Genomic DNA, 26,649 nt, shown 5'->3' on the forward strand with positions numbered 1-26,649 from the left:
GTACCACATGTGTGTGTATGTATGTATGTATGTGTATATATATATATATATATATATATATTTACATAGTGTGTTTATAAACACTGTCTCAAAAAACATTTTCTCATTGGTCTAAAAAACAGTGGAATTTTTTTAAAAATCTTGAAATATAAAAATATATATTTAATATTTACAAATGTCATGATATATACACATGTATCTCTATGTACCAGAACAATGTACCTATATAGAAAAATAACTTAATTTAAAGATTGAAGCAGAGAAAATTCTCCTATGCTGAGTGATACAGTTTGTGGCTCACAGCTAAAGTTGCTGCCTGTCATGCAAGAGGTTGTGAGTTGTAATCCCTGAAGACTAGCGTTCAAGAAAAGCAAAGAATCCGTGTATGCTTGTAATGTTGTACACAGCTACATAGGTGCCTGCTTCCCAAAAGTTTGAGGGTGAAGGAACTAAATGATCACAGCTGTGTCTGAGCCTACACATTCAGGAGACGTGATGACATTGCCTTGCTGTGGATACTGCTAAGGTGCGACAAAACCCTGACCTTGTTGGTCTATCCCGCTGAATCTGGGACTTTGGGAGACATAATAGATTTTATGAGTAGGGTAGCTTCCTCTGCTAAATACAAGGAATCACGACACTGGAAATTACCATGTTATAAACAGGGAGTAACAAGATATGAGTTTGTTCTACAGTCAAACAAAATGAAGTCACTTTCCACGTGGATCTAACCTAGCGCCATACAAGTGCCAGAAGGTCACTAAACTGTCTATATAGCAGGAGAAGAGTATACTGATCTTGTGAGAGAAAGTGGCCGTGTCATAAAAGCTCACTTTGTCATCTTTTAGTATAAAAGGTCATAAAGTATGTTATAAACATTACTGCATCCCATCAATATAACCTATAAATCATACCGTTGATAGAAATTTTTTGTAAATCTCCTTAAGCCATTCTTCCACTTTCTCAAAAGCCTGGTGAGAACAAAACCATAAATGTGTCTCTCGTCCTCCCTTTAGGAATTCATTTTTCCACTTGAAGCAACATCTCGAACAGGAGTAGCCAAAGATATTTCACTGTAAGAAGCCTTAAATCATAGTTGATTATTTTTTCCTCCGTGGAAGCAGTGAGGTTCCCATTCGGTGCCAGACTTCCATGAGAGGCGGTCATTAATTTTCGAAATAATCAAAATCCTGCTTTTCTCATTTTTTTTTTTTTTTTATTCCAAAGCCACAAATTGATGAAAAAAAACATGTTTTAGTACGTGGATGCATGCCAGACCTTTCCTGTTGTGATCTCATGCCTTGCACAGGGATAACCTAGAGCAGAGGATGTACATGCTGACAATGCACAACGTAGACCATCAACACTTAATGAGTTCCAGCTTCAATTTGCTATGAACATACATACCCAAAAAAATTCAAAAGGATAGAAAAAGTGATAGTCTGTTTATTTTCCACTTTTTATATTGTCTTCTGCCAGGTGGAGAAGATACTAAACTTAATAACCCTGCCGAACTTCAGCAGACATATCCAAGAATGTTCCCACGAACTGCATGCAAGTAACAGACATATAAATCTATCAAAGTTCTTATTTTTAATGGCAGATCTAAAAATGTGGGCAGAAGTACAGTAACGCCCAAGATTGCTGAGAAGCATTTTATTTTTAATATATGAAATAACCTTGGCAGGAAAAGATTGTTGGATGTGGGTCGGTCACCGCAGAATTAATGATATATAAACTTTATAGGGCATCTTCTTGATCTCAATGGACAGGTTGCCCATCCAAGCTCAACCTTCACTATTTTTTTAAACCAAGAATATAGGCCAAATGCAACTAGAAGGTAAAACAAAAATACAAAAACACTTCTCCCATGATTCAAACTAAGTGAAAGAAGGGAGGCAAGACAGATAAAGCTGTTTTCAGGAACCTCGCTAGAGAATGGAAAAGCTGAAGGCTTACTAACTAAACCAGTGGGTGATGGTCTAAAAGCATTCGCTTCTGGTGGGATCAAAAAAATGGATCTTCTAAGGTGGACAAGTAATGGTATCCTATAGAAAAGACTAAAGGGACAAGCCTCAATAATCAGAGGTTACATTGCTTACATGGTTGTGTACCAGACAAGTAGTTGCGGTTAACCCCTCTTTGGGTATAGCCAACATATTTTGGCATGGCTTGACCAGTGTGGAAGTCGGTATGTGAACTTTTCTTCCAGGCATTTTATGCTCTTTCTATTGAGTGCTTTTATATGTCATAAGTACTCAGTATTCCTCCATACAGCTCCAGAGGCAGCAATGATCGAATGAAGTGATGGTGCCAGAGCTAATATGACCGCTTTCTAATATTTTGTCTTTTTTGGATGTAATTATGATATGATATTGTAACATGCTGTGTCCTTGTTCTGTCCTCACTAAATGAAGCAAAATTCATGTAGCTTATACAGGCAGTTAAACCGCTATACCGGGGTCCAATAAGGAGACTGTAGATGAATCTGTGCTTTATTGAACATGATGGTATATTGGTGCGGTGAAACTACAAACAAAAACATATATATACATTGAGTCAATACAGGGTACATCAGGGATACATATCATAAATAATACATTAGGAATCAACATCTGCACTACTAGCTGAGCAGGGGAAAACTAACTAGGCAGGCTAACATGGGACAGAAATCAGATACAGGAAGCGTAATTACATACCAGGGATGCTGTCACAAGGAGAGAAGAGAAATGAGATGCTTTCAGGATGCAGGCTGAGGGAAAATGGAGAACTGGAGGGAAAATGGGGGCTGGACTAACCATAATCCTTTGCAAAGCTTGCCAGGGTGCATTGCAACTTTACCAGAATGCACTGGAAATGGAGGGAAATAGGAAAATGAAAGTAAAACACACAATAACACTGCTGTTATGACTTTGGTCACTAGATGGAGCCAGAAAATACTGAAAACATTCAACAAGCAGATAATCAGGGATTCTGAATTAAATGTCAGAGACAGAACAGTCCTCATGCTAAAGTCTCAGTTACATTACAGGCAGAAGCTAAGGTGTAGCAGTGTACAAACCTTACTAATTCCTTTTCACAACCATGATTATATTTACCTGGGCCCATGGCGGTCTCTGGATCGCAGCCTCCATAGATGATTTTTGGATTTATCCATATGATGGCTGCAACGTGACACAAGTCTACATATACACACACAGTATATACATGGTATATATGTATTGAGCTTAAAAAAAAACACTGGAAATTTTTAGACAAAACATATTGAAATATAAAAATATATATTTAGTATTTAGAAATGTACTGATACAGTACAATTGTATATATCGCTATGTGCTAGTACATAGAAGCTATAAAAAAGAACATCATTTAGAAATTGAAGCAGGGAAAATTCTCCTATACTTAGCAGTTCAGATTGAGGCTCATAACTAAAATTGCTGCCTGCCATGCAAGACGTTGTGAGTTGTAATCCTGGAGAATACTAACCTTCAAGAAAAACAGATTAGCTATGTATGTTTGTAATGTTTTACACAGGTGCATAGGTTCCTGCCTCCCCCTTCAGATTGAGTGTGGAAAGGACTGAATGATCACAACTGTGTCTGAGCCTGCACTCCCACGGATTGGTGGAGACATTGTCTTGCTGCAGATACTGGAGCCCTGACCTTGCAGGAATGCCCTGTGGATTTGGGACATTTGGGAGATATAATACAGTTGTGCTCAAAAGTTTATATACCTTGGCAAAATTTTTGCTTTCATGGCCTTTTTTCACAGAATATGAATGATAACACCACAACTTTTTCTCCACTCATGGTTAGTGGTTGGGTGAAGCCATTTATTGTCAAACTACTGTGTTTTCTCTTTTTAAATCATAATGACAGCCGAAAACATCCAAATGACCCTGATCAAAACTTTACATACCCTTGTATTTTTGGCCTGACAACACGCACAGAAGTTGTCACAAATGGGTTTGAATCCTACTAAAGGTATCATCCTCACCTGTGACCTGTTTGCTTGTAATCAGTGTGGGCATAAAAGCTGAGTGAGTTTCTGGGATCCAGACAGACTCTTGCATCTTTCATCCAGCCACTGATGTTTCTGGATTGTGAGTCACGGGGGAAGCAAAAAAATTGTCAACGAATCTACGGGAAAAGGTTGTTGAACTGTATAAAACAGGAAAGGGATACAAATAGATATCCAAGGAATTGATAATGACAGTCAGCAGCGTTCAAACTGTGATTAACAAATGGAAAATTCAGGGCTCTGTAAAAACAAAACCACGGTCAGGTAGACCAACAAAAATGTTGTCCACAACTGCCAGGAAAATTGTTTGGGATGCAAAAAAACCCACAAACAACATCAGCAGAAATACTGAACTCTCTGAAAACTAGCAGTGTAGCTGTTTCAAGATGCACAATAAGAAGGCACTTGAAGAAAAATGTACTGCATGGTCGAGTTGCCAGAAGAAAGCCATTACTGCGCAAGTGCCACAAAATATCTTGCCTACAATATGCGAAACAGCACAGAGACAAGCCTCAAAACTTCTGGAACAAGGTAATATGGAGTGATGAGACCTACATTGAAGTTTTTGGCCACAACCATAAACATTACATTTGGAGAGAGGTCAACAAGACCTATGATGAAAGGAACACCATTCCTACTGTAAAGCACGGAGGTGGATCGCTGATGTTTTGTAGATGTGTGAGCTACAAAGGCACAGGAAACTTGGTCAGAGTTGATGGAAAGATGAATGCAGGACATTATTAGCAAATACTGAAGGCAAATGTGCAATCATCAGCCCGGCAGCTGCGCATGGGGCGTACTTGAATGTTCCAAAATGACAATTTTGTAGGGGTATGTAAACTTTTGAACACAACTGTACATTTAATGTATAGGGTTGTTTCCTCTGCTAAATCTGGTGGGACCAGGGGTAAGCATTGATACTGGATCAGCACGGGATTGATAAGGTGAGTATATTGTTTTTCCAGTTTTAGTAGATAAGCTTTTTCAACACACAAATTTGCAAGAAAGTTGATGTAATTTGGTACAAATTTGCCTGGCGTATTTTCCTGTAGATGTGTTGCAAAACTATTTTGGTATTCCATTGTGATTCCATTATTCCATTTCGTATGGATTTAACCTTATATGAATACCTTTAGGGGCTTTTTGTTATTTGTATTCTTGTAAGAGTTATACATTTAATGATTTATAAAGAACTGTACCCCAGCACATAAATCTCCATCCACCTATAGTGTACATTTCAAGAGCTTTTCAGGTGAACATATTTTTCCATTTTCACACTTGGATGCTGTAACATATATTTTACTGCTTGGACAAAGAAATTTTGCCTTAAATCTTTGTCTCCCAGAGCTTTAAGCTCCTGCGATTGTTGGGAAAATAAACTATAATTTCACTTCTAGTGCCTGACGTGAAGAACTTGGATATTTATATGAAAAATGTTGGCTTTTTACATTTAGAAAACCTTCCCCATAGTGTATATTGTAAAACATTTAAAGGCGCATTGTGGGGTGGTATGGTAATAAAGAATCATTGTGCAGATTATTTACATATAAATAAAAGTAGGAAACAACCAACTGCTGTGAATATACAATCAGCTGCCGCTAAGAAGAGTTGCATGCTTGTGGATGACATCAATGCTTTTGCAGATCACGGCTTATCTAGATTCTGACTCATTACTCCACAGGAAGTATAGGAAGTGCTAGATGCCTGAATGGGTTCAGGTGACTTTTCAGAATAAGCTGTCATGTGTGAGCACATGAGGAATAATAGTGGTTCTGGCCATTATATAGGACTTGTATCTGGGATTTTTCGCCAAGTTTCCCCTTTGCAATTTCTCTCTCTCGAATTTCCAGTTGTCTTTGAGCTAGTGGGTGGAGAGTATCTGCTATAATATTATCTTATACACAGTACATGCTGAAATGAGAGATCCCTGCTCTCCATGTAGCACATGTTCAAAGCCGGAAGCAGAATGAAGGACATTATATAGCCTGGCTGAGCAGTTAAGTGTAGGTGTAAATCTAGATCTGGGGTAAAACAAAACACTTACTAGAAAGCGGCACGCCTAGTGCGTCTCTCTGTCGTTCCCTCTTCCTTTGCTTCTCCCATCTCCCCTCTACATAGCTTTCAATAGAAAACTGTAATCTGATCCCTCAGTGAGATGGTAGTCAGTCTTATTTTGAGTAAAACGTATTTTATCTATTTTAAAGGGTTTATGAGTTCAGGAGGCAGGGTGAGGAGAAGGGGATCATAGGTGGAGAAAGAATAATATTTCTCTGATAAGACATATTACAAAGTTTCTTATTTACATCCATACTATTGATTTATGCAATGTTTTTGGAAAAGACAATCACTATTTAGACATTATTGGCCACTTTCTAGCAGCATATTGTTTTACTTCAAACATTCTATGGTGATGAATATATTATTTTACCTTTATGGCAGTTAAAACAATATTTTCCAATTGAAGGGCTCCAAATCCTCTGTGCAGAGAGAGGCCCCCCGATTCATCATCTGCTGGGGTTTTTTAAGGCACTTTTTTGTCTTGCGGTATCCGCTTACGTTTATTGCGTCAGACTCATCAAAATGGTATAAAAAAGGGGCTCCTTTTCTGTCTTTAACTAATTCTGTAAATAGGAATTGAGAAAGAAAAAAGGCTTCATCCTTACATACTGTATATCTTAATTAATTAACTAGTACAATATTTTTGACCTATTAAGGGTAACTTAGAGTTAATATCATTTGAAAATGTATTTTCCAAAATAATTCCTAACATTTGACAGTTTTTAGAATTTGTTATCGTTTTGAATTAATTTTGGAAGTGCAATAACACTTGATTTTATTATTTTTCTGCATACCCCCTAATATTTCCCATGATACAGTCACAATTCGTACAGTAAATCACTCCAGAGGACAGCATTACAGATAGCGACTAGTAAGCATCCTCCCCCCACAACTGTTGTAGCAGACATGAGAAATAAATGCGGAGTAACGCGCAGTGGCCACAGTAATCTATCGCGGCAGATACACTATGCAGACATGAACGTGGATATTCTGGTTACAAGTAAGATAAGCGGCGGTACTCAATGTCAGGCAGCAGCTGCACAAGCAAACAAGATTTTAGGGTGTGTAAAATGAGAGAGAAAATCCTGAGATCCCAACGAATTGTTACCCCTTTTACAAATATCCAGAAGTTAGAGTCAGTTCACAGGCTGTAACTAGATTATTACAAGGGATGGAGACCTCTCATATGAGGAGAGATTGGAAAAGTTGGGCTTGTTTAGGTATGGAAAAAGATGCTTCAGAAGGAATTTCATTTACATGTATAAATACATGCATAGTCCGTACAAAGGACTGGTGCATTCCTTCCAAGGACCATAATAAGGACCAGGGGGCACTCACTAGAAGTGGAGGGAAGGCAGCTAAATAAGAAAGGGTTCTTTACAGTTAGAGCAGTCTGTGGAACGCTCTATCACAAGGGGGGTAGTAACTGTATTTATAAAAAGGCTGGATGATTTCCTCCAAACAAATTGCACTGTGGGTTATTAATAATCTAAGTCTAGGGTTGGACCGGCCCACCAGACAACCAGAGAATCCTCCGGTGGGCCCTGGCTTCTCCTTCAGGAGAGTTCATAGTTCAAACCTTGCAGTTGCTATGGGGCTCTTCAGTGGGGAGAAAGTTTGGGCCCAATGCTCTTCAGTCTGACACTGAATCTAACGTTAGAGAATGTATAATTGGTGGAGAAAGGTTGAACTTGAAGGACCTGTGTCTTTTTTTCAACTTTCTATTGCCAGGTGGCGCTGCATCCTGTTACTGCAGCACATCCCGATGGTCACGTGTTATAAACAACGTCACAAACGATGTAGTTCAGGGAAAGGAGAGAGAACAAATGATACAAGTCGTAATGTTTTTAATTGAAAAATACCTCTTTTACTTATTTCTATTTTAAAGGTCAAAGGAGTGAAAGGCGTATTTCTGGCCAATCAAAAAATAGAGGGTAAAGTTACGACACTGATCACTTATAACAAAGGCCGCGATTGGGATTATCTGACCCCGCCGAGTGTCGACATGACGGGAAAGCAAACCAACTGCAAACCGGTAAGTTTTAATAAAATCTGCTGTGCCGGTATGTCATTATGTAACTCGCTCAGCTAATATTAGAATCGTTCTGTAGTTCCGGATGACAAACTTTACAGGATTTTGTATACTTATACCAGTGTCTAGACGGAACAGCTGCTTTAATGTTAAGAACATATTTTTGTGATTTGTTTGTGATACTCTGTCGGGAGATGATTATACTATATGTATCTATATATGGCTTCTCAGTGGTTGTGATGTGAATAACAGCACATCCAGGGTTTCAATAGCATACCGGCATGTCGAGGTATAGTGTCAGATTTTTCATCTTGGGGTTAGAATAATCTTTATTCTTTGGGGATGCTATGGAGGCAGATACATTTTTCTACACAATATTTAATACGAAAGGTATCCCAGAAGTCACTGTTAAGTGGGTAGTGAGGCTGGAAAAAAGTTATAAAAAGTATCTATATTAATTTTATGTTATGATATAGAAGTTTTACTTTTTATTCTCCCTGAACTCAAACTACTGCAATGAACTATGTTTAATGGAATAATTATCTGTGTTTTGATCTCTCTTCCATCCTGAAAGCCTGAATGCCACCTTCACCTTCATCTTCGCTGGGCAGATAATCCTTATGTATCAGGAACCGTCCATACCAAGGACACAGCCCCAGGCCTGATTATGGGAGCTGGTAGGTCTTTTATATTACTTTTTATCTGATTTTTCTGTGTGTTAGAAGAGTTGTAGAAAGAAGCTTTTCATGTGGGAGACATCAATGGGGAAACGCTTGAAAAACTTCCTTCTCTTCTTGAAGTCACATTGACATTTTTAAGGAAGTTCTAGAACCTTTTGGTGTATTTTACATAGATCTTTATTTGCATACTTTATATGTCAGATTACGAACCTTATTGTTTCGAACCTTTCAGGTAGGGATTTCAACATAAGTTATTAAACCATCTCCAACTGGTGCCTAATGCTAAATTTGGAGCATGGTCCATGTGCCATTTATAATACTGGTCAATTCTTAAGTAGCAGAGAGTTTTTCCCCAGTCAGACACTATTACCCTGCCTCAGCAGCTACCTCTCCAACTCATATAACTAGGTCCCCATAGATCTACATGTACAATCATGGCCAAAAGTTTTGGGATTCACACAAATTTTGTTTTTCACAAAGTTTGCTGTTTCACCCCCCTGAGAGCTGGATATCCGCTTCTGGGCCAAATCCTGACTGATGACCACCCAATCTTGTCTAATCTTTGCTTGGAGATTATCACAATCTCCATGGTTTTGCTTGTCCTCCTATTTTTTGAAGATTCAAAACAGGTTTTAAGTCGAAATTGAGATCTGTACAGTTGTGTGATCATGAACCCAAAATGTAATTGTTTTATTCATTGAGCCACTTAGTTATCACCTATGCCTTGTGACATGGTTTCCCTCATGCTGGAAAAAGCATCATCGCCAAATTGCTCCTGGATCATTGGGAGAAGTTGCTCTTGGAGGATGTTTAAATCCCATTCTTTATTAATGGCAGTGTCTTAGGCAAAATTGTGAGTGAGCCCCATCCATGGATGAAACCCCACACATGAATGGTCTCAAGATGCTTTACTGTTCGCATGACATAGGACTCATGGTAGCATTCACCTTTTCTTCTCTGGACAATCATTCTTCCAGATGTTCCAAACAGTTTGAAAGAGATTTTATCGGAGAAAATTACTTTATCGTAATCCTCTGCAGTTCAAACCCTAACCTAACTGCAGAATGTCAGTCCTTGATTTTTTTTCTTTGAGAGAAGTGGCTTTGCTGCCCTTTTTTGACATAAGGCCAACCTCCAAAAGTCTTCACCTCACTGTGTGTGCAGCTGCAATGACACCTGCTGCTACAATTTTTGAGCAAGCTCTGCACTGCTGTTGAACCGATTTTATAAATGAATCCTCTTTAGGAGGTGTCCTGATACTTTCTGGACTTTCTTGGGGGCGCTGAAGTCTTTTTTTTTCCCAGAAATTGAACCTCTGTTTAAAGTTCTTGGTGATCTTCTAAATGGTTGATTTAAGGCCAATCTTACAAACAGCAATATTCTTGTCTGTAAAGCCATTTTGGTGCAAAGTGATGTAGACTGCACTTTTTTCCTTGGAGGAAAATGGTTAGTAAGAAAAGACAGTGATTTTAAGCTGCAGTCCGCTTTTATAAGAACTATTCTGCTTTTATAATTCAATCAGAATATTATCAGCTGCCTTGTCCTCGTTAACACTTTCTCCTGAGCTAATGAGAAGAACACTGAAATGATGTAAGCAGGTGATTTTGTGGCTGGTCTGAAATTCAGTGTTAGGCTGGAGTCGCACACAACATATAAAAAATCCGTCCGTTTTATAGGGCCGAGAATCGCTGAAATGTTCCCTGAACAGTGATCTGTATGTTATCCGTGTGCAATGCGAGGATGCGATTTTCTCACATCTAAGCATCCGTGTGGCATCTGTGTGACATCCGCATGGCATCCATACTGCGAGATTTTCTCACCGGCTTAAAAAATGGACATATAATGGGTCAATAGCCTCAAATATTCGTGAAAACATACAGTATATACATTCTATATATATATATATATATATATATATATATATATATATAGTGTGTATATATATATATATTTAGATTTCATACAGAGCTAGATAGCAGAATAGCCGATAATTCAATTGTCGGCTTCTGTAAAATCATTACAAAATCCAACAGGATATGAGACATGGTTTACATACAGTAAACCATTGCATATCCGTTAGATTTTTATATGTCCCTCACTAATAATGTTAGTAGTGTGTGTGTGTAAAATTTTGCAGCTGTAGGTGTTAAATTATAGAATTAAATCACTGAAAAAACTGGCGTGGGCTCACCCGCAATTTTCTCCCCAAGAGAGGGAAAGCCAGTGACTGAGGGCAGATATTAATAGCCTAGAGAGGGACCATGCCCCCAGCCACTCCCAAAAAGGCGCATCTGTAAGATACGCCAATTCCTGCACTTACCCTCTCTCTTCCCATTGCCCTGTAGCAGGTGGCATATGGGGTAATAAGGGGTTAATGTCACCCTGCTATTGTAAGGTGACATGAAGCCTGGGTAATAATGGAGAGGTGTCGATAAGACACCTATCCATTATTAATCCACTAGTATGAAAGGATTAAAAAAAACACACACACATTAAGAATAAAGACTTTTAATGAAATGATTAAGCACACATTTTTGCCATCTTTATTAAACTCCCAATCCAATTGAAGCTCTTGTTCTCCTGTAAAAAATCCCAAATAAAAAAGCAACACTATCCCATACCTATCTGCCATACAGTCATGTCCCACGCTACAATCCATCTGAAGGGGTTAAATAGTTTACAACCAGCAGCTACTCATTGATTGCAGCCTTGATGTTTTGTCTGAGCTGGAAGAGAGAAATAGAAGACTGTTTATTTCAGTCACTCATTCTAAGCTGGAAGAAAAAGTCTTCTATTCCTATCTTCTGGCTCGGACATAAAGTTAAGGCTGTAGTCAATCGGTAGCTGCAGATTGGTTGCTGTGATCGGTTACATGATGTTCTTTGTCAGTGAACACAGCGCGAAAAGAAGGGGTTTGGTAGATGAATATGTCATTTTTTTCTTACCCAAGAAGTAAAGTTTTTAAACCCCTGGGGCTGGATGCTATTTACACTGAAGAAGTGAAAACTACTGTATCACCACCAAAGTAAAATAATGACCTTCTTCGTATTATTGTCTTTTTATTAAAATGTAGGTAACCTGGGCTCACAATTGGTGGAGTACAAGGAGGAAATGTACATAACGTCAGACTGTGGGAAGACCTGGAGACAGGTAACGTAGTCCTCCCTTCTCTTGGTGTGTGAGGATATTGACTGTACTCACAGAAGTCCCAATGTAAAGTCTGTAACATGGTTTCTGCCTTCCATGTGCCACTATGAGAGCCAATTTTACGCCAGAAAAAAAAGGCAAAAACAAAATGATGACTTGAAGCTAATGTGTATTAGATATAGAATCATTGAAAAATACAGAAGATGAGCAGGTTGTGTGATCTCGCAGACACTATTATGACTAGAACATTGGAAAGACCCCCTTCTGCTGATAGTGAGATTTCTAGGGGTGCTATCTCCACTGATGAAAAAATGCTGGTTTATAGTCTTACATGGCCACATGTGGATGGCTCCTGAAAAAAAGAATTTGCTTATCCTCACAATTTACAATATCCTGCTGTCATCTGGTAAAAAAGGGTTGACCTCCCAAACCCCCAAAAGAGTCTGCAAATCTCTCAGGAATGAGCTCGCTGAATGTTTTCATGCATGTGATGCTCGGTCATTAGACTTAGTCCACTTTCCAGATGGGGGCAAGATCGGGGAAATGGAAGGGGCATAGTCTGCAATAGGAGCAGGTTTATGCTTTTAAAAATTTGGTGCAGTGTTTCGTGTGCCGTCCTCTCCATTCTACCAGGGAGAATTTTCCAAATGTAGCAAGCATGCTTATCCAATGGAAAGGCCAAAAACATTGACTCATGGCCATAGAGAAGGACCAGCAAAGTCTCACTTACATGGTCTCCGTCTATGTGACACCCCAAAACAGACTGTCGTTGTTGTCACAGCGATAGCCCTGTGCAGAGTATTTAAGTTCTGCGCAGACTGCAGGTAATACATACTCAATCAAAGGTCTCGGTCCCATTTGAATAGTCTCCTACAATCGGTGTTCATTGTCACTTTTCCTCTCGGAGTGCGACCTTCTCTCACGTCTTCCAGCAGCATTACCGGCATAGGTTGCCTTTCATTCATTGTATTGTAGGTAATCAATTAGCTCCATGCCGCGCCCCGCTGTTGTGTGAAATGAAGTTTTCAGGACTAAAGACGGATCCCGCGAAGGAGAAGAAATGTTTTTATCTATCACTTTGCTTCCAGCTGTTAATATTAATCTTTACCCTTATATTTGTTTTGCTGCCTGTAATGCATTTCATTATGGGAATAATAGCGTTTGATATAAGAGTCGCGGCTGCGGAGGTGCTGCAATCTGCAGAGCGTCGCTGGGGATTAACTATGTGCCCAGTATGGGATTGTCTGACATTCTGACATTCCTGAAACCAGTCGTTCCACTGGACATTAAGAAGGAACCATCAATACAGAGAGGAACTTCCTCCACTAATATCAGATCAGAGGCGTAACGGGGTCCCAATGCAAAATGTTTCACAACTCTCCACCTACCATGTGGCCACGGAAACTGAAGATACATCCACTATTTTAGTGTAGTGTAAGATAGATATCAGGTAGATAGATTGATAGATATCCAAAAATCAGGGGCAGCACACCGGTTTTAGTGAAAAAGAGCTGTTGTATTCAGCCCATCATGGCGCGTTTCAGTCCAAAAAGATGTAAACCTTTTTCAAGGTTTTTTGCTTGTCCCATTTGCAACACTTCTCTGCTTATTATCAAGACAGCGCTGTATCATGTTCTGTTACTGCGCGTGCGCGGTATGTCTTCTCTTGATATACATTTGCCCATAATGAAGATGGCGCTTGGAATGTTTAAACTCTTACTGCGCATGCACATTGAAGCGCTTTTCATTTGCTATTGACTTTTCTCTTCCTGACATGCGCATTCGATACCACAGGACGCCAACTGGCATGTTTTTTTTATGTGTCATATGGGGTAAGCCATGGAGCTAATCAATTTTAATATCATACACCTGCACTTTCATTGTCATTTAGCGCTATAATGCGCACTGTATGTGACTTTTCACTATGATATTATTGCACTGCACTTTATTGGATTTGTATTAACTTGTATGGCACTTTGCACTTTTTGCATCACTCTGTGATGGGGAGCTCTTGTCTTATTCATTGTATTATTGGTAAATATTGCAATTATGTACACCCTATAAATACTTAGCACTTTGTATCCACTCACTGCTTGAGAAAAGTTCACTTTTTGGACCGAAACGTCGCAATCATGGGCTAAATAAAGTTGCTCTTGTTCACTCTAAAACGGTGTGCTGCTCCTGTTTTTTTGGGATTCCTAGATAGATAGATAGATAGATAGATATGAGATAGATAGATGGATAACAGATAGATAATCAATAGATAGATAGATAATAGATTGATATGAGATAGATAAATAGATAGAATATAGATAGTGTGACAAGGTCACTGGTGCGGTATATGAGGGGGGATATGTGTCACTGCGCATAATGGCATCAGTGATGTGAAACCAGAGTATTTTCTTCCAGCACACTATGTGTTGTGAGGGTTAAATTAAAGCTGCTCCAAAGTTTACATACCCAGGCAGAATTTTTGCTTTCTTGGCCTTTTTTCAGAGAATATGAATGATAACAGCAAAACTTTTTCTCTACTTATGGTTGGTGGTTGTGTGAAGCCATTTATTGTCAGGCTACTGTGTTTTCTCATTTTAAATCATAATGGCAACCCAAAACATCCAAATGACCCTGATCAAAAGTTCACATATCCTGGTTATTTTAGCCTGAAACATGTACAGAAGTTGACATAAATGGGTTTGAAAGGCTACTAAAGTTATCATTCTCACCTGTAACCTGTTTGCTTGTAATCAGTGTGTGTGCATAAAAGCTGAGGGAGTTTCTGGGATCCAGACAGACTCTTGCATCTTTCACCCAGCCACTGACGTTTCTGGATTGTTAGTCATGGGGAAAGCAAAAGAACGGGAAAAGATAGTTGAACTGTATAAAACAGGAAAGGTATAAAAAGAGGTAACCAAGGTATTGATAATGCCAGTCTGCAGTGTTCAAACCTTGATTAACAAATGGAAAATCAGGGGCTCTGTAAAAAAAAACCACAGTCAGGTAGACCAACAAAAATTTTGTCCACAACTGCCAGGAAAATTGTTTGTGATGCAAAGAAAAACTCACAAATAACATCAGCTGAAATACAGGACTCTCTGAAAACTAGTGGTGTGGCTGTTTCAAGATGTACAATAAGGAGGCACTTGAAGAAAAATGGGCTGCATGGTCGAGTAGCCAGAAGAAAGCCATTACTGCGCAAATGCCACAAACTATCTCGCCTACAATATGCAAAACAGCACAGAGACAAGCCTCAAAACTTCTGGAACAAGGTAATTTGGAGCAAAAATTGAAGTTTTTGGACACAAGCATAAACATTACATTTGGACAGAGGTCAACAAGGACTATGATGAAAGGAACACCATTCCTACTGTAAAGCACGGAGGTGGATCACTGATGTTTTGGGGATGTGTGAGCTACAAAGGCACAGGAAACTAGGTCAAAGTTGAAGGAAAGGTGAATGTAGAACATTTTCAGCAAATATTGGAGGCAAATTTGCTATCATCAGCCCAGACGCTGCGCATGGGACCTACTTGGACGTTCCAACATGACAATGATTCAAAACACAAGGCCAAGTTGACCTGTTATTGGCTACAGCAGAGGGTTCTGGAGTGGCCATCTCAGTCTCCTGACCTCAATATCATTGAGCCACTCTGGAGAGATCTCAAGAGCGCAGTTCATGCTAGAGCCCAGGAATTTACAGGAACTGGAGGCTTTTTGCCAAGAAGAGTGGGTAGCTTTACCATCTGACAAAATAAAGAACCTCATCCTCAACTATCATAAAAGACTTCAAGCTGTCATTGATTTTAGAGGGGACAATACACGGTATTAAGAAATGGGGTATGTGAACTTTTGATCAGGGTCATTTGGATGTTTTGAGTTGTCATTATGATTTGAAAAGAGAAAACACAGTAGTTTGACAATAAATGGCTTCACCCAACCACTGAGTGGAGAAAAGGTTTTGGTGTTATCATTCATATAGTCTGAAAAAAGTCCAAGAAAGCAAAAATTCTGCTGAGGTATGTAAACTTTAGAGCACAACTGTAGATATGTGATAGATAGATAGATGATAGATAGATAATAGATAGATAATGGGTAGATAGATATTAGATAGATAATAGATAGATAGATAATGGGTAGATAGATATTAGATAGATAGATAGATATTAGATGGATAGATAGATAGATAGATAGATAGATAGATAATGGGTAGATAGATATTAGATAGATAGATAGATATTAGATGGATAGATAGATAGATAGATAGAGACTTTACACTAACCAAGATTAAGCTTACAGCTTTTATGGACATCACTTTGTAGCACTGTATGTAAAGATCACAGATGCCTCTATTTAGATACAACCCAATTCCATCATATCTTGTGGCGTGGCAGATCAGGTGGTCTTCTTTAGGCCCCGGTGACCTTTGTAACCAGTCGACACCCCATAATTGAGAGGCTTGACTTCCTTCTAACCGATTACTTGCTGCATTTGCCAATGAGTTTGGCTAAACATCGGAGGTGAGAGTCATCTCCAGTCCTCGCTGTTAAAGCAGAGTGGCCACTATAATATAAGGCTGCCACGTGCTGTGGATTGTGTAGTCATTGTCACATACATTGGGTCAGTATCAGGCCGGTATGGCAGGACCCCAGTATAATTTCGGCACGCTATAAGGCTGCCACGTGCTGTGGATTGTGTAGTCATTGTCACATACATTGGGTCAGTATCAGGCCGGTATGGCAGGACCCCAGTATAATTTCGGCACGCTATAAGGCTGCCACGTGCTGTGGATTGTATAGTCATTGTCACATACATTGGGTCAGTATCAGGCCGGTATGGCAGGACCCCAGTATAATTTCGGCACGCTATAAGGCTGCCACGTGCTGTGGATTGTGTAGTCAGTGTCACATACATGGGGTCAGTATCAGGCCGTTGTTATGAATGGGTCACCGAGGAGGAAAAAATAAACAACAAGCTAAGTCTCAGAAAACCAGAGAAGTTGGTAACTATGCAGATTGCAGATCCCTGAACTTAACCGCACAACTAGCAGTAGTCGTGGAGCGTTCCTACGATGTTCCTAGACGCCTCGTCACAACCGGAGAGCTACATAAGCCTAAAGCAGGAAAAGAGGAAAACTAACTGCCCCAGAGCAGACCCCAAAGGAAAGACAGCCCCCCACATGTATTGACGGTGAAACAAGATGAAAATACAAACAAAGGAACGAAAATAGGCTGAGCAAACGATGGGGCCCGTCTAACTAAACAGGACAGGAAAGGAAAGACACTGTCTGCAATCTGCCAAAAAAACCTACAAAAATATTGTCCAACACTTCTGATAACAAAATTAACCCTGAAGTCACTAGATTTCTCCCACTATATCAGCACTCTGAAATATTCTGAGACAGAGCAAAAAGAGGCCAATCCAATAAGGGACAAAAAGCAGCTTGGCAAATACTGATACATAGGAGTGGAAATTCAGCATAGCCCCAGCAGGGGCAGGCTGACCACACAAGAAACTGAGCTGACCAACAAGCACAAGTGTGAACAATAGCAAAAAACAAACTTAACTTGAGAAGACTGGAAGAGAGCTGAAGTCCAAGACCTGAGAAGCAGACTGAATCACCAGCACTAGGATAGGGCGTCGGCTGTCTTATATCCAGTCTGAGACTCCAGAGATCCAATCGTTATCTTCCTCATCAGGTGGCAGATAACTACCACTCAAACCAACCTCACTACCTCCTGTCACCACCAGAGGGAGAACAGGAGGGGAACTCTCAACTGGTGGAGCCAAAAATGAGTTCATAACAGGTCGGTGTGGCAGGACCCCAATATGATGTCGGCACACTATAAAGCTGCCATGTGCTGTGGATTGTGTAGTGAGTGTCACATACATGGGGTCAGCGCCAGGCCGGTATGGCAGGACCCCAGTATAATGCTGGCATGCTATAAGGCTGCCACTTTGCTTTTCAAATTGCACAATAAAGCATTTGGCCATGATGAGAAATATAGAGATGGTTTGTGTCCAAGGCAAATATTAGTCCGTTCGGTTCATCATCTGCAGAATTCAGAGCGGTGACCTTGGCTCCCAGACACTTTCATATGTTGTCATCCCGATTATTTAATGACTCAACCTTCTTGCTAGTAAATACATATGACGGTCCTGCTGCGCCGGAGCTCGGCTATATATCCTAGCTGTGCATTATTACTCAGCTAATATATAGGCGTCTGTCCGTTTTTGCCAAGTCGAGCTGGATGTTAATAGCATCGTGTGATGTATTACGGCTCATCTACAATTCATCTGATCCAAAGCCTTATATTTATGTATATTTATATTAGCATATCACACTGTGATCCAAAGTTACATTGATCTTATCTCCATGTAACATAAGAGAGAACCTGTCTGCAGGATTTACCCACATAAAGGCCTAATTTATCAAAACTTGTCTAATAGGAAAACTTGGATATGTTGCCCATAGCAACCAATCAGAGCTCATCTTTCATTTTATAAAATGCTTTGATAAAATATAAGCTGCTCTCTGATTGGTTGCTATAGGCAACAAGTGCAAGGGTTCTCCCTGCCTCGATCCTTTGACTGACAGGTCTTCCCCTATACACGCAAGTAAGGGGAGACCTTGTAGTCCAGGGGAGTGGGCAGAGGGAAGCCACCAGGGACTGGCCTCGGACTAGTCAACCGAGACAAATGGTCACTAGCCGGTAGATGAAAGGAAAATATATGCAGCTCAGGCACGTATTCTTGTTGCCTGTGGCTCAGACAGAATGAATTCGGTACCCTTTAAGAAAATGAAGAGGTATTCTTCTCCGCCAACTTGTTCTCAACAAGACGCGTACTGGAGAAAAGCTCCATATTGACTAAAATCCAAGAAAATCATAGAGATGATGTTTTCGGAGCTGTGAGAAACGTCTCAGTCGTCCTCTACAGCTAAATAAAGTTGACAGATCATTTCAGGCAGATGATGAACACGCGCAGAACTGCGGCCAGCCCCCGACTAGAGGCTTCCAATCCAAAATTACAGTCAGAAATCCTGCCCTCCACAAGTATTTTCTTCTCTTGGCAGTGAACGCTCCAGGAGAGAGAAAGCGAGAAAGATTTAGGAACTGGTAGAGCAACTTGGTGAGGATTTAGCCCATTGTCATCATCTTTCAGAGCATTAATCCGTCATTCTTTACAGCAGATAGTGGCGGCTGTTACGGCGCTGTCAAACAAAATAGCCGTCCAAAACAAACAACAGAATAAAATAACACAGAAAAAAAAAAGAAGTGCTGCTCCGGAGGATCCTATTTCAGGGATTAGCAGTTACTCCAAACTATGGGCAAAGATCCTCTGTGAAAAAGATCAAAAAGTAATAAAAACACTGGAGATGTACACTTCACTGGTATACAGAGCGCGTGCAAGATAAATATTTCTATCTACGGTACTTCTAATATAGATTTATTTCTACAACTGTGCGTAGTCTATTGGAGACACAAATCCACCTCCTGCGTCACTTAGAGGCGTTTACTCACTAAAGAGATTGCTAAAATGCACCATTAAAGGTCAATCAGTGGGGTTATGATGGCTGGGACCCAACTAATCAGTAGAAGGAAGTACCTGTGATACTAAGAAATTGCCCCACGGCTTCGCCTACAGTCAGATCTGCTTGTCGTTTATTCAGAAAGCATGTTGTTGGGCCGTCATAGTCAAAAACAGGTTATGTGGATCCCCCCCTCCCGAAAAAAGGTTGAGTCAAGATGCAGAGGCTAAATGGATTGGGTACTTATTGGGTCAATGCCACTTAGTTCGAACAAGGGGTCACAAAATCAGAGCCCACCAATTTGAAAGACTTGTCAGGTCTTTAGTGATTTAATTTATTTGATTGGGACAGGAGGAAAGAAAGAAGGAAAGAAAGAGGGAAAGAAAGAAAAATAAGTGATGTTGCTCCAGTCCTCCAAAATGTGGGTGCGGTTCTCTGAATCCACTGACAAATGGATAATATTAATAATACATAGGAGAAAAAGGGGTCGCACTACAAACATAGCAAAAAAGTGAACAAAAATGTTTTCCATTCCAAAGGTGTGAGATAAGATAATACATAGATAGATGATTGATAGATAGATAGATAGATAGATAGATAGATACAGTACAGAGCAAAAGTTTGGACACACCTTCTCATTCAAAGAGTTTTCTTTATTTTCATGACTATGAAAATTGTAGATTCACTCTGAAGGCATCAAAACTATGAATTACCACATGTGGAATTATATAATTAACAAGAAAGTGTGAAACAGCTGAAAATATGTCTTATATTCTAGGTTCTTCAAAGTAGCCACCTTAATAGATGGTAGATAGATAGATAGATAGATAGATAGATAGATAGATAGATAGATAGATGGATGGATGGATGGATGGATGGATGGATGGATGGATGGATAATAGATAGATAGATAGATAGATAGATAGATAGATAGATAATAGATGGCTGGATGGATAATAGATGATAGATAGATAGATAGATAGATAGATAGATAGATAGATAGATAGATAGATAGATGGATGGATGGATGTTGGTCCAGTTACTGAAATAAATAATTATTTATAAATGAACCTATAATTGGTTTTAATAATTTGCTCAATAACTAATATTGTTTTTCTCTTCATAGGTGTTTGAGGAGGAGCATCACATCTTATATTTGGACCACGGTGGGGTGATTGTGGCCATCAAAGATACATCTATTCCTCTGAAAATACTCAAGTAATGTATTCCCTTTTACCCCGTATGAATTGATCTTCAGAAACCATCAGTGATGGAATATAATGACTTAATTGCCGTTGATGGACTTTTTGCAGCGGTTTTGTCTTTTTGTGCAGTGCTGAGTATATACTGGCTGTGAATGTTACTCTTGTTGGCTAATTAACACATCAATGCCCAATGTTTCTATAAGGAAGAGGAAATCCAAAAATAACATATTGTAATAAAGCATGGTGGCATCTTATGTGCTGAGCGGAGGAGATAGTGCACTGATGTGTGATCAGCGTTTACTTGTCATTTACATCGGACAGTCGCATTTTACAGAATTCACGTTTTAAACCTTGTCATGTAATATTAGGGTCCAACAAGTAAAGAGCATTATAGTATTTTCATAACACATTGATATCTATTTGTGCAGTATAGTCATTGTGATTTCTTTTTTATGCTTTTCCTTTTGTAGCATTTCTTGTCTTTTATCTCTTATAGATTTAGTGTGGATGAAGGTTACACGTGGAGTGTCCACAATTTCACCAGCACGTCCGTTTTCGTAGACGGTCTTCTTAGTGAACCTGGAGATGAGACGTTGGTGATGACGTATGTTACACTTTGATTCGGACTACTTTTCTACCTTTCTGTGCTTTTCCGTTCAAGGCTATAGACACGTTTAATAAGGAAAAATGGTTTTTACATGTTGGTGGTTTCCTTAATTAGTCAATAATGACGCCCTAAGTTTTAGTCTGCAATCTTCAAGTGTAGAGAATGTAGGAGAAATGTAGTATTATGTGCCCATCTATGACACGATCGGGTCCACCACTTATCGTGAGGGACCCCCCTATATGACCCCCATATATTCTAATAGGATATAACTAAAGGGGTCCACTGGCCTAATGCATGAAAGGATCATAAGGGCCCCATGCTTCTTAAAGGGGATTTGTCACCAGGTTTTTGCTATGTAATCTGAGAGAAGTATGATGTAGGGGCAGAGGCCTGATTCATGGGTGTACATAGAAGTTGTAATAAAAAAAAATAAAAATAATAATATTCGGCGGGGTCACAGAAGAGCATAACTCGCAACTTTTCAGCCCTTACAAAGTAGTTTTCCTTTTATTTAAGCCACTAGATTCCCCTTTCACTACCCCCATAAAGTATGATGCCAACAAAAGTGCCCCCCAAACACAGTGTGATACCCCCACAGTGAATTCTTCCACAGTACTCTCCACACGCATGGTATGGTGACCTTACTGTTGCCCCCTCCTCAATCCGCCTATAAAAGTATGGTGACCTCAACACAATATGATGCCCCAACTGTGACCCCCCCATATAGACCAACATGCAGTATAATGGCCCCGCACCTCTCCACACTGTATAATGGCCACCACATAGCCCTCTACACTGTATATTGGCCCCTACACAGCCCTCCAAACAGCATAATGGCCCCCACAAAGCCCTTCACACAGAATGATAGACCCCCCACAAACCTTCACACTGTATAATGGCCCCCACATGGCCCTCTACACTGTATAATGCCCCCCACATAGCCCTTTACACTGTATAATGGCCCCCACATAGCCCTTTACACTGTATAATGGCCCCTACACAGCCCTCTACACTGTATAATTGCCCCCACATGGCCCTTTACACTGTATAATGGCCCCTACACAGCCCTCTACACTGTATAATTGCCCCCACATGGCCCTCTACACTGTATAATGGCCCCCACATAGCCCTTTACACTGTATAATGGCCCCCACATGGCCCTCTACACTGTATAATGGCCCCCACATGGCCCTCTACATTGCATAATGGCCCCCACATAGCCCTTTACACTGTATAATGGCCCCCACATGGCCCTCTACACTGTATAATGGCCCCCACATGGCCCTTTACACTGTATAATGGCCCCCACATGGCCCTCTACACTGTATAATGGCCCCCACATGGCCCTCTACATTGTATAATGGCCCCCACATGGCCCTCTACACTGTATAATTGCCCCCACATGGCCCTTTACACTGTATAATGGCCCCTACACAGCCCTCTACACTGTATAATGGCCCCCACATGGCCCTCTACATTGTATAATGGCCCCCACATGGCCCTCTACACTGTATAATTGCCCCCACATGGCCCTTTACACTGTATAATGGCCCCTACACAGCCCTCTACACTGTATAATGGCCCCCACATGGCCCTCTACACTGTATAATTGTCCCCACATGGCCCTCTACACTGTATAATGGCCCCCACATAGCCCTTTACACTGTATAATGGCCCCCACATGGCCCTCTACACTGTATAATGGCCCATACACAGCCCTCTACACTGTATAATTGCTCGCATACAGTATAATGGCCCCTAGATAGCCCTTCAAACTGCTCCTGTCCTGATTTCTGTAATTTATCATTTATTGAACTGCATGTTGCCATTTTGATACAATCTCAGTTTTCTCTGCAGCAGCTCTAGCAGAGCTCGGAATGCTGAGCCCTGTATAACCCGCCCACATCACTGATTGACAGCTTTCTGTGTACCATGTGCATAGGCAGAAATCTGCTGATTAGTGGTGGGCCCAAAGTTATACTGAACGGGAGGACTACATATTACGGGGCAACTAGACCTGTAGTGATAATCTCCTTCTAATAAAACACTGATTGTATTGAAACAACAACACACAGCCTAGTAAGTGACACATCACTGGAATCAGGATCTCAACCTCAACATCATGCTGCTCTCAGATTACATAACAACAACCTGATGACAGATTCCCTTTAAGGTCCATTTTCAAGGAGCTGATGATCATTAACCAAGAGCACGTGGTATGTTTATGAAGACAAACATACATTCATCACCTAATGAGCAGCATATCACATAGTGTAATGAATGGGGACAAAAATAAAGTACTAACGATTATTCTGTTCCTATCGGCAGGTCAGCAGACGAGCACCGATTGACTATTGTATAAATTCCATTATGGGGGTTGTCCAACTCTAGGGACAATTTTTTTGTACTTAAATGCATCCATTTGAGGTAAAAAAATATATATATATTTTTGCAATTTGGTTTTATTAAAAATTTTGCACCATTTAGAATTAGTGCCGATAAAAGAGCTATGGGCCACCATAGTGAACTGACTGACAGGCTCTCAGTTAACTCCTTCACCACTCAGCATTAGATAGTGTCATAGAAGGCAAACAGTGCAACATTTTTAATGAAACCTAAGGGCAAAAATGATTTTTAAACCTGATTAGAAGCAATTAAGTTTTTTTAAATAAATGTCCCCAAAATGTGAAACCCCTCTTTAACGGGATATTGTAGCGTAAGAGAGTTATCATCTATCCATTAGTGACTAGATGGTTTTTATAGTTTTGTGTGGATCTGGTTTCTTGGACCCCCCACCAGTTGCCAGTATGTGGGGGCTCGCATGGCATCCCCTGTTCTTCCCTGAGCCACAAGAGGAGTTGAATGGAGCAGGAAATCGCTAATTTATTGAAAGCCTATGGTGTCATGCACATGAATGGAGCCACTGGGCACATGGGCGACTGTCCGCTTGTTTCCAGAGGAGAAAGGAGGACACAAATCCAGTGACAACTTGCCTGATTAAAGGTGCAGAAATTAGCCCCTATCAATAGGAAAAGGGATCATTATTTGACCACAGGGGGACTCTGCAGAGCCCATCCGAACTCTGTTCTATTCATTCTCTATGGGGCTACGGCTAAGTACAGCGCTCGCCTTTCTCCTTCAGTCCCATAGAAAATGAATGGAGCCAAGGTTTCGGGATCATTAGACGTCCCAGCAATGAAACCCACAGCGATTAATAAGTTATCCTATCGATTGGTGATAACTTATTACCTTGGTGCAGCCCGGTGTTATAAATTGCACTTGTCAAAGATTTCGCATTAGGCTAATTTCGCCTTTGCCTGTTACGATAACCAATACAACTTATTTCAGGGGATTTTTTTTACTTCTATTTCCTGGAATGTTTTTTACAAGATGAGAAAATGTCATTTCTAAGCTATATCTGCTCCGGGGAAAGCGATGTGACGACAACTAACATTCCATTACAACGCTCAGAATTTTGCCAAAGTCGAAAATGGCAAATGAGTCCAGATATTTGGGGTTCACATCAGGACCTGATCCTGCGGAATGAGACGGATCGCCTTGTGTATATACTTGTATCTTCTGCAATGGAGCTTGTGTAAATGAAGCGTTTGAGGATAAGGATGTGAAGATTCCGGGGCGCGTTAAATGAAGCGTTCTAACAAGCTTGAAGTGATATCCATTCACCGGCGGAGTTCATATCGACAGTGAGGAAATGCGCTGAGGATTCTCGCTGACAATTCCCTGAGCCTCGACTTTTATTTAGATGATAAATGTAGCGTGCTTACCTGGAAGACTAACAGATGTGCTCAAAGCCCTCTATTTTATCTGTAGTATTTTTCCAAAGTAACCACAAGTTTTTAATATTCTTCAAAGCTTCACAATCTCAGTGGGTAGAGGAAAAAAGAGCAAGCGTTATAGCACAGCGCCACCTCATGGACAAAATGTTTTTTGGGTTTTTTCCCCATAATGTTTCCACCGCGATTCATTATTATTACATATTTATTAAGTAATATTATTATTAGTATTAATAATAATAATAATAATTATAAACAGTTTACCAACCAAATGCATAACGTTCCTCTAGCTTTGAAAACTACAAGATTCCCATTTTGCTTTGTTTGATGATTCTTATAACGCATCCATTTGTACTACGCGTTAAATCTAACCGGTATACAATCTCTGTCTTCCTCCGAGGATTGGGTAATACCAAAATACATGCAATAAGGTCAAGATTTAGTCTGGGCTCCAAATAAAAAGTTTGGCTAAAAAGGATTAATGAATAAATAAAGCAGCGCTCTGTAGTGCTATAGCATGTAAACATGAAATATATGAAATTTGAATTGCATTATTGCTCTAGAAAATAGAAAAAAAAAAACAAAGATAAATTGGCCAATTCATGTATACCCAGCAGCCATGACAAGGCAATTTTCTTTGCTGGGAGCCTATCTAATGTGACTCCTCTCCTGGGCTCAAGCCTACAATTATGGGTAGGTAGGATCCAGCTGTGATTAAAACCGCCACAGGCTGATGGGTGGAGTGCTCAGTCACAGAGCCTATGTATATAAATTATAAAAGACTGACCACCACTTCCAAACAGAAAACTGGTGTGAACAGATGCTTACTATGAGTAGCCACCTCCATATGTAACGTCAGTGTCAGGAGAGGGCGGTCAAGTTTTTGATTTGTATACTTCCGGCCACATTCCAACTAGACATGACAGGCCTTGCTCAATTTACTTGTATTTATCAATTCACTAGTTGGCACATCACCGCATGTACGCAAATCACATACTTGAGGTCACGCGCCTACCCGCTATCGGCGCCAGAACTGGAGAATCTTGACAGCATGCACTGTGCGCACTGTGAGTATTCACAAGTCTACAGTTACATAGAGTGACTGCAGACTAAGCTTGGACAACCCCTTTAGATATTTATGTATTCGTTGTTATTATTATTATTATTTGTATTATAAGTAATAATAGTAATATTAAATAATGTTCCTCTTGTAAGTCCTCCAGCTTTGAAAGCTACAAGATTCCCAATGTTGTGTTTGACGATTCCTATAATGCATCCATTCACACCACGCTTTTACTCTTCCCAGTGTACAATCTCTGCCTTCCTCAGAGAATCGAGTAATACCAGAAATACATAAGTGCAAGAAGGTCAAGGTTTAGTCGGGTCATTTCAGCTTCAAAGAAAAAGTTTGGCTTAGAGCCGATTTGTCACCAGGTTTCTCAATCCAAGCTGCATACATTATTAGCTACAGATCAGACCTGACGAGGCTATTCAGCCCGGTAGCTTGGTTTCCGTGCCTGGTTGACCTCAGCAAAATGCGTGAAGGTTTGTTGAGCCTTTCAGCTGCATTGGCTTCTCAGG

General features: G+C 40.2%; 1 protein-coding gene across 2 annotated transcripts in view; it reads left to right on the forward strand.

Annotated features, from left to right (window-relative positions):
• The window catches only part of SORCS2 (sortilin related VPS10 domain containing receptor 2), a 1,190,324-nt gene that overhangs the window by 1,086,998 nt on the left and 76,677 nt on the right, over positions 1–26,649 (forward strand). For both annotated transcript variants that reach the window (XM_073574542.1, XM_073574543.1), the window contains exons 10-14: positions 7,967–8,113; positions 8,685–8,787; positions 11,864–11,940; positions 20,589–20,680; positions 21,164–21,271. In XM_073574542.1, coding sequence (XP_073430643.1) covers positions 7,967–8,113; positions 8,685–8,787; positions 11,864–11,940; positions 20,589–20,680; positions 21,164–21,271 — 527 coding nt within the window. The remainder of the gene's footprint in view (positions 1–7,966; positions 8,114–8,684; positions 8,788–11,863; positions 11,941–20,588; positions 20,681–21,163; positions 21,272–26,649) is intronic.

Source organism: Dendrobates tinctorius, unplaced genomic scaffold (assembly GCF_039654945.1).
Source record: "Dendrobates tinctorius isolate UK_male_01 unplaced genomic scaffold, ASM3965494v1 ptg000039l, whole genome shotgun sequence".
Lineage (NCBI taxonomy): Eukaryota > Metazoa > Chordata > Amphibia > Anura > Dendrobatidae > Dendrobates > Dendrobates tinctorius.